At 48.0% G+C, this 9,770-nt stretch overlaps 1 protein-coding gene across 8 annotated transcripts in view; it reads right to left on the reverse strand.

The window, feature by feature from the left end:
• RUBCN (rubicon autophagy regulator) overlaps positions 1-7,156 on the reverse strand; it is a 62,786-nt gene extending 55,630 nt beyond the window's left edge. For 7 of the 8 annotated variants that reach the window (XM_077348060.1, XM_077348059.1, XM_077348056.1 and 4 more), the window contains exon 1: positions 6,856-7,156. In XM_077348060.1, coding sequence (XP_077204175.1) covers positions 6,856-7,109 — 254 coding nt within the window. In that variant the 5' untranslated portion in view covers positions 7,110-7,156. The remainder of the gene's footprint in view (positions 1-6,855) is intronic. The other variant, XM_077348061.1, reaches the window with a different exon arrangement.
• Positions 7,157-9,770: the final 2,614 nt, after the last annotated feature.

Raw genomic sequence — 9,770 nt, forward strand, 5'->3', positions numbered from 1 at the left:
CCACTCTGGCTGTCTCACCACAGTTGGTCCAACCCAGGTGTAGTCAAACTGCAGCCCTCCAGATGGACTACAATTCTCATAAGCCCCTGCCAGCATTCGCTGGCAGGGGCTCATGGGAATTGTAGTCCATCTGGAGGGCCGCAGTTTGACTACCCCTGCTCCAACCTCTCCAGGAGACACCCCATGTTCTGCTGTTTCTCCAGCTACCCAACCCGTGGCATGGGGGAAAGCACCCTCGGACTACAGCCCTTTGCTACCTGCTGGGCTTTCAAGTCAAGGGACTAACAGAGGTGGTTTGCCACTGCCTGTCTCGGCATAGCGACCCTCGTCTACTTTGGTGGACTCCCATCCAAGTACTAACCAGGCTGATCCTGCTTAGCTTCCATGATCTGATGCTGGCCGTCGGCCTCTCCCTGTCTCTGTGCCCAGACGTCCTTGGGAGCGTCCCACCCAAGTTCTAAAGTGGACCCTGCTTGGCTTCCAAGAGCTGATGGGGTCAGGCTAGCCTGGGCCATCCGGGTCAGGGGGAACTGTTCCTAAGTACCACCCTGACCTACGGCGACCCTGTCCAGTTTTCAAGGCAAGAGATGTTCAGTGGTGGTTTGCCATTGCTTGGCTCTGCGTAGCAACCCTGGGCTTCCTCAGCAGCCCCCATCCAAGCACTAAGTGGGGCCAACCCTGCTTGTCTTCCAAGACCTTATGAGGCCTGCAGACCATCCCATATCATCCGTTGTGCCTCCCCGTCGGAGCAGCTCCAGACTCTCACCTGCCGATCCAGAGATCTACCACTCCCAACCTTCCCACCTGGATCAGTCTATTTTATTTTATTATATACCGCCTTCCCCTGAGGCTCAGAGCGGGTTACATGGAAGTGGAATAAAAAACAGTACAGATGACATGAAAAAATGGAAAAGTAGTGAAAGAGTCATAACATGAGAACAGTAACATAATGGAACAAACATGGTGAGAACATCCAATTTTAGCCCTGTAAGATGGACATGTTGGTGGTGGTTCTCATGGGAGGGGGACTCAAGGGCCAATGGGAAGTGATAAGATCAGAACACCCTGTCTGAGTTCTCTTCTTCTGGTACACAGAGGAGCCAGCAGTATCTGCTTTCTTCTCCCCACCAGGTACAGCACCTGTCTGACTCTCTTGTGTCTGTGTGACACTCTCCAAACCTTGCCCCAGCCCTGCTTGCCAGACACTTGCACCCACAGCAAGAACCAGACTCCCAAGAGTGCTTTCAAAGTCTATGCCGTTGCTGAGAGCCCTGTAATGGCCCATGAGAAACAGGATGCTCAGTCGTGCTATTAGGACCTACCCAGACTCATCATAGGAGTCAAGCAGGCAAGTCTTCAAATTACAAAGAATTCTTCCTCAGGGTGGACTTCGACAAACAAACAATTAAAAAAGGAAGAAATGTGTTTCACACCATGTCATCATGAATCTTAAACGATCCCAATGAGCATTTCTCTTTCCCATTTTTATACTCCCCCCCCCCCCCCGGAACTAGCCTGAAGAAGAGTTCTAAATGGGGAAAGCCTGCATAACAGTCCTGTCATGTGACAAAGCTGGATCAATCCCGATAAAGGATATGTCATTCATGAGCTTTAATTGGACCTGATTCACTCCCTTACATGCACTTCTATGCTGTATATATTTTTAACAAATGAATCAAGAATCCTCAAACCCCTCAAAGAGCCTTGTGCTCTGCCACCTCCAACCTCCTGGTGGTCCCTGGCCCTAAGGAAGTCCGCTTGATCTCCACCAGGGCCAGCGCTTTCTCCATCCTGGCCCCCACCTGGTGGAATGAGCTCCCAGAGGAGATCAGAGCCCTAGCGGAGCCTAAACACCTCCGTAGGGCCTGCAAAAGGGAGCTCTTTTGCCAGGCTTTTGGTTGAGGTCGACCTGAATTCCATCACTTCCCACTGGCCCCTGAGCCCCCCTCCCACGAGAACCACCACCGACATGTGCATCCTATGGGGCCGTCAGTATGCCACAGTTAAAATTGGATGTTCTCACCATGTTTGTTCCATTATGTCATTGTTCTCCTGCTATGACTCTTTCACTATTGTTCAATGTATCATGTTATCTGTACCGTTTCTCTCTCTCCAGTCCCATGTAAACTGCCCTGAGCGTCAGGGGAGGGCGGCACATAAATAAATAAAACAAACAAACAAGCAAATAAAATTACGGTGATGCAATAAATAAACAAACAAATAAACAAACAAATAAATAAAATGTAAGCTCTATGTATTTCCTTTTTCTAAATAGCAGTTTTGTAATATATAATATGTAATATTTCTTCATTGTACCCCTATAAATATTATTTTATTTACAAAAAAAAGAATCCTACTATTTAAAATACGATGGTTTTATTTTTACTGTCCCCATCTTGGATTCTTCCTCCTTTGCCTCAGCTGTATCCTACTGGCCAGCTCTAGTGTTTGGAGGCCTCCAATGGATCCTAGGGATCATGATGCTGGGGCAGGTGATATTGAAGATGAGAAACAGCTTGGGTTTTGAGATTGGGAATCCGACGCCTGAAATGGCTAAAGGACGGCACTATTTTGCAGTCACTCCTATAGATAAGAATTGACACACCGTTCCGTCTATTCTGATCCCTAGCTTGTCAGAAGGGTAAAATAATGGAGCCTGTGCTTGGTTATATAATTTTAATTGATTTTAGGATTTTAATGATATTTACTGTATGGGGATTTTATTCGCAAAACTGTTGTAAGCTGCCCAGGGACCATTTTGGAGAGGGGTGGCCTAGGAGCCCAACAAATAAATAAATAAAATTCCAAAAAGACAAAATGTTTCTTGAAAGAAGCCACTGCAACAGCCTGACTGAATCTTGAAATGGATCGTAGCAAAAGCTCTGACTTTTGAAAATTTCTGCCACTACTAATTTTAGAGGACCCATTATTTTATTTACATGCTGAAATAATTCTCCACCTTCCCTTCCGCTCCCGAATGCTCAAAGTAATAAAACACATTTCTCAAGTGGCCTCTGCACAAAACATTCACATGCTCTAAGCCAGGGGTAGTCAAACTGCGGCCCTCCAGATGTCCATGGACTACAATTCCCATGAGCCCCCTGCCAGCGTTCACTGGCAGGGGCTCCTGGGAATTGTAGTCCATGGACATCTGGAGGGCCGCAGTTTGACTACCCCTGCTCTAAGCAAAAACCAAAACCAAAACCCCACAGTTCTAAATTTACACACACACCCTCTCAAATAACCACGTGTCCTCGGTCAAAAGTGGCAGGACTGTTTCATGTCACCTTCTTAGCACACCAAAGTGAGCAACACATCCAACTTCCTCTGGGAGACGATTCTGGAGGGATGGCACCACAGCTAGAATTGCTTGCGGTCAGGTTGCGACTGATCCAACAGTCTTGCATAGGACTTCAGAACCACCAGGAGAAAACTATACCTGGAAGCTCCAGGTCGATAATGGCTTTAAAGAACCAGCCCCTCGAATTGATACCAGAACCATACAGGTAAACCAGTGACGCTGTTTAAAATCAGAGTTGGAAGGGACCTCCTGGGTCATCTAGTCCAACCCCCTGTACTATACAGGACATTCACAACCCTATTGCTCACCCATTGTTACTTGCCACCCCCTTGAGCCTTCACAGAATCCGCCTCTCCGTCAGATGGCTATCCAGCCTCTGCTTAAAAATCTCCAAAGGAGAATCCACCTCCTCCTGAGGAAGCCTGTTCCACCAAGAAACTGCTCTCACTGTCAGGAACTTCTTCTGGATAATTAGACTGAATTTTTTTTCATCCTATTGGTTCTGGTCCGTCCCTCTAGGGCAAGAGAGAACAACTCTCTCCATCCTCTATATGGCTGCCTTTTAAATACTTGAAGATGGCTATCATATCCTGACCAGACATGGTCACACTCAAAGCCCACAAACAAACACGATCCAAATACCTGCAGCTGTATCCACAAGTCTCTAGGCTGGTTCCAAGGGCATCCCCACACAGAGTGTGTTGCAGTAGTCTAGCCTCAGTTACAGAGGCATAGGTCAGCAGAGACACACTGATTGGTTGAAGAGAGGGCAGGCAATTTCAACACTACGCTTACATGGAACCGGCATTCCTTGCAGCTAAACTGACCCGGCTTCATAAATGTCAGGAGGGCCAGCTAAATCTACCACCATCTTTGCAGAGTTAAATCTCCTGCTGTCTTTGCATTGCTCCATCCCGCCAAACTTCCACGTCCCTCAGGACATTCGCCTTACCAACCACTATCACCTCTGGCTTGTCTGGATTCTGTTTTAGCTCCTTTGGGATGTTGTTTGTAATAACAAGCCCCCCTCCCCCCCCCACCAGGTCCCACCATTCCAGTTGTTATTCAGACTCTTCGCACACCTTAAAGATGAACTCATCCAGGCTCACCCATTCTCAGTGGGTCTCGGAAGCTAAGCAGGGTCAGCCCTGGATGGGAGACCACCAAGGCAGTCAGAAGGGTAGCTACACAGAGGCAGGCAATACAGAACAGCTGCCGAGTGATCCAGAGCACTTCAGTGGCAGGCCCCATGACCTGTGGCAGAGAGCTTTGGTTCATGACAGGCTGCAACATCAAACAAATGAGTCAGCCTCAGAGGTGCCACAAGACTCTTGACAGTTAGCAAAGCGTCCATTAGGAGCATGACGACTGCAGAGGCTCTGGGTGGTGACATAATGATGGTTTCGCTGCTGCTGTTATTTACTGGCACCAAGATGCTTGGTAATTCCCCGGGAATGACAATTGGTTCTAGTCCCCAGGGATCGGTTCTCCTGGAGGAAACGGCAGCTTTGAGGACTCTACAGAATCACACCCCTGTAGCAAGGTGTCTGTTCCGTAGCGCAAGAAGTCCTGAGTTCAAAATACATGCAGGCGGGTGGCCGTGTTGGTCTGAAGCAGCAGAGCAAAGTTTGAGCCCAGTGACACCTTTAAGATCTACAAGCTTTCATTCTGGGTGTAAGCTTTTGTGTGCAGCATACTTCTTTATACACCTAACAGACAAAGGGTGCGTGTACATGAAAGCTTATGCCTTGAATAAAACTTGGTTAGTCTTAAAGCGTGCCACTCTACTCACATTTTGTTCAAAGTTCAAAAGGTAACCTGACTGCAAACTAAGGTTGCCAGCCTCCAAGTGGGGCCTGGAGTTCGCCTGGAATTATATTTGGCCTCCAGGCCACAGGGATCAGAGCCTCTGGGGAAAAAAAACACCTGAGGATTTGGAGGCAGACTCTATGGCAGGGGTAGTCAAACTGTGGCCCTCCAGATTTTCAACGGACTACAATTCCCATGAGCCCCTGCCAGTGAACGCCTGCTCTATGATATATCATAGAAGATAATAGGTGAAATCCCACCCTGGATTCCCCCCTCCTAAGCACCACCCCCCAAATCCCCAGGAATTTCCTAGACCAAGAGTTGGCAACCCTAGGGAAAAACAGTGCTTAAACTAACATTACTAACTAGCAATGGTAAATGATAACAATAATAATATAATAATATTAACAATAGAAATAATTATAACTGCTGCCAAGATTTGGGGGAAATTAGTAGTATTAATTAATCTAACTAAGATTACCATATTTTGAAAAGCAAAAAAAAAAAAAAAAGTGGAATATTTTCCAACTGACTACTTTAAACAATCACCATGACAAATCTCCTTTTAAATACCCCTCCCAATTAGACTGTGATGATTGCTACTATGACGATTCCTAACCTTCCAACCCCTAAAGAGGATGTTCGCCTCAGTTTTTTAAAAAAGAGGCCGAAAGAAGATGCCAAAAGTAACCCTAATATAACACAATGATGATGATCACAGAGAAGAGCAAGACTCCAGCAACACCTTAAAGACCAGAGGAATTTGTGGCAGAAGAGTAGCTTTCATGACTCATTGCTCACTTCGGATACTCACAAAAGCTCTCCCGCTGCTGGGCTCTGGCTCATTCCTGCTGTGACAGACAAATACAGTGACCCCTCTTGGACAATAATAATATTATATTCATTAATAACAGCAACCAAGTGTCTCAAGGCCCCGCAGCTTTAAGAGGATGGACTCTATGGTAAACTATAGATCCTGGTTATAATAGCTCCCTAGATTTCCCCACCTTCACAAGCATAGCCCCCAAAACTCCAGGAACCCCTAGACCACAGCTGGCAACCCTGGTAGAATACTACCCAAACCAACATTACGAATTACCAAGACTGACAAGACAAGTTAATAATAATAACAGATACAAAAAAGCCTTTTTCAAGCTGCCAAGATAACTGACCTTCAGTTAATTAAATTAATAGAACAGAACAAGGACACAATATTAATTCCTGTCTGCTAATGAGATTCTCCGGGCACCGCAGCCTTAAGTGGATGGACTCTATGGTATACCACAGACCCTGGTCAAAATCCCTCCCTAGAGTCTCCCCCACAGGCACGGCCCCCAAATCTCCAGGAATTTTAATGCCAAAGTTGGCAACTCGAGGAAAGAATATCCAACCCAATATTACTAAATACCAAGAATGAAAACAATGTTTAATTATTATTATTAATAGTAATAATAGAAACAAAGAAGCATTATTACTGCTGCCAAGCGTAGGGGGCGTTGGTAAGATTAATTATTAGAATGGAATAATGATACAATATTAATGCATGCACGCCGGGGCAGCGCAGCCTAGAGAGGGTGGACTCTATGGTATACCACAGACCCTGGTGGAAACGCCGCCCTAGAGTTCCCCGCCCCCCAGAGGCACCGCCCCCAAATCTCCAGGACCCCCCTGGACCAAAGTTGGCAACCCCGGGACAGCAGCCCTCCCGACCCAAATCCCAGGAGTGCCAAAATACGTTAATTGACCCTATTAAAGAAGGGGCGGGAAGGGGCGTCAGGGAAGCGCGTCCCTGGCCCGGAGAGTCCCGTCCGCCGCCCCTCACCGGCTCTCCTCCAGCTCGCCGACCTCCATCCCTGGCCGTCAGCGTCGGGCGGGCCCTCCGAGGTCTCCTCCCGCGGCCATCGCCCGCCTGGCCCGGAAAGCGACGGTGACGCCTCCCGGCTGCCGGCCCGGCCCTCGCCTCCCTCAGCCGGGGCGAACTACAGCTCCCGGCATGCATCGCCCGCCCACGGAGACGCCATCTTGGCCTTGCAAGGGAGCCACTACGACTCCCAGCATGCATTGGGGGCGACGGCGGGTGCTTCCTGGTCCCGGGGACTACAGTCCCCGGCGTGCCTTGCGCCAGCCTCCCCGGGCTTTTGCGGGGAAAGAGAAAGACCATTTCCGGTGTTTAGGTCCCAGTCATAATAGGAAGAGGCGGTGCATTGGGGAACGCCCCCGGAGGCCTCGATCCGACCAGCCTGCGTTTCCCAGGAAGTAAATGCCATTCCACGCAAGGAAAGTGACTTTGCCGTAAAGTGGACCGTGAAGCTGCTTTGTAGCCTCTTTTTGCCCAATATTTGGGAGGGGAGGCCAGCTCCAGCTCCGACAGGAGGGGTCTTTGCAATGAGATTTGTCGTTTGTTGGTGAATACCTGCAGCCAACCCTTTCTTCGATGGATCATTTTGTTTCTTACAGACTAAAGCAAAATTTTGGTATAGCAAACAAGAAAGTAGGCTTTTTGTCTTCTAAAACTCTGCAAAGTGGGTACCACCCGTATTGCAATTAAGGGTGCCAATTCTGGGCTGGAAATTCTTGGAACCTGGGGAGAGCAGAGTTTGGGACCACAGCAGGGATGTAATGCAGTAGAGTACACCCTCCAAAGCAGCTATTTTTCTCCAGCAGGGGGATGCAATTCTGTAATTTGTAAATTTGTGATTCCCAGAGACATCCAGGCACCAGCTGGAGGTTGGCAACCGAATGTGAGCCTTGGGTCACCAACATTCATCCTGGAATATTGTTAGCCTTTTGCATCTCCCCCCCCCCCCCTTGTTGGGCCCTTTCTCTTGAGAAAAAGGAGGTGCGTTTTGTACTTTCTTATTTGAAAACAATCTACCTTGAAATCTACTGTGAAAATTACCTGCGCTTTTTTATTTGGAAACTCGATGCCCTGAGTTTGTGAGCTGTGAAAATTGCTTGTACGTTCTTACTTGGAAACTCTGCAAGAAACAAGTAAAAAGAATGCCCAAGAGACCTGTGCATGTTTACTGTTGGTTTTCTCTGTATTGTTTGGCTTTTCATGTCTGTTTTAATACCAGAGCGGCTTCAGTGCTGTGCTCTTTTCCTACAAGACGTGAACACAGTTCCCCCCCTTTCCAGTTATCTTCTTGCTGGGCGCATGAGAAAAAGAGTGTGTGTGGTGGAAACATTTCCACTGAATTTTCCCCCTGCCCTTCTTTCAGAGATCTCAGGGCTGTGTGCATGGGCCTCCCTTCTTGACTGTTGTTTGCATTCTGCATCCTGATTCCTTTCTTTGCAGCACCCCTCCCACTCAGACTGGGACAGAAGGGCCCAGGGATCTGCACGCCAGCTTGTCTCTGATAAAGGGAGGGTTGAGTTTTTGAAAGCACCCCCCCAAAAAAAAATATCTTGTTGGGTGACTCAAATTTAGCTTCAGTGACCTGCAAATTAGTTTTGCCATTTGGAGACACCCCCCAGAGGCTGCTGCGCAAAGATCCCTCACAATCCCATCCCTTTGTTTGGTCTTCTTTGTGACTCTCCAGTTGCAGGCAGCCAGCTCCGTGGCCCAGATAATAAAAACCAAATGCCATCTGACCCCTCCGCCTTCCGCCTGCGTCCCACCTGCCATCTGGACATCCTTCATTCTGACAGATTTGTCTGGGGATTTCACAAAGCCCCATGTGTAGGCATGATGCAGATGGAAACAGGGACTCCAACCCACTCTTGCTGGAGCCTCTCCCACAATAATGCAGGAATTGAGTCTCCCATCCCCAATCTGCACTGTAGATTTCGATTGTTCAGAAAATGCTTGCAAACATGTATCCTAAATAAATCCTCTTGCTGCTTAGCTGTCTTTGTTGTGGTCTTGTAAATTTTACACTGTATGATCCATAACAATATTATGTATGGCAAATCTGTCTGTATGGCTGTAGCATCTTCCATACAAAAGAGAAAAGTTGTCCCTGTAATATGAAACAGGCCCGCAGTCTATTCCCGTCCATGTTTACCTCACTCTCTACAGTGAATCCTACACATGTTTTATCAGGTCAGGTTGTCCTGGGCCCTCCAGGTCAGGGGAAACCACCACTGAGTTATGTTACCCAAATCGGCAGCCTCTTAATTAGGTGGAGGTAACTGGGATTCTCCACCAATATTGATGGAGATTTTTCACTTAAGAGAACTTTCAATATAATCCAAGCAGATGTTCAACCAGAAAGTTTTCTTTATTGAAAGAGAATGAAAGGCATACACCCATGCACCTTGAAAACACATACAAGGTTAGCTAAGAGGGCATCAGGGAAGAAAGGATAAAGGAAATGGTTAACAAGCTCCAGAGAGAACTAGGAAAAACCAGCAATTCGAGTTTGCTTGTAGTCACTTGAGATTGAATGGCAGAGGCAACCTTTTGCATTCAATAGAGCAGTGGTCCCCAACCTTTTTATCACCGGGGACCAGTCAATGCTTGACAATTTTACTGAGGCCCGGGGGGGGGGGGAGTCACCGCCGCCTGAGCTCCGGCTCCCCTGACTTCCCACCGTCCACTGGGGGGCGCTGCCAGCAGCAGCTGCACAGTGCCACACTGAGAGGGAGCCCCAGCCATGGCAGCCGCCAGAGAACACCAAAGGTGAGCCGGCGGCAGAGTGGCAGGGCAGCCCCCGAG

This window comes from Paroedura picta, chromosome 8, assembly GCF_049243985.1.
Source record: "Paroedura picta isolate Pp20150507F chromosome 8, Ppicta_v3.0, whole genome shotgun sequence".
Lineage (NCBI taxonomy): Eukaryota > Metazoa > Chordata > Lepidosauria > Squamata > Gekkonidae > Paroedura > Paroedura picta.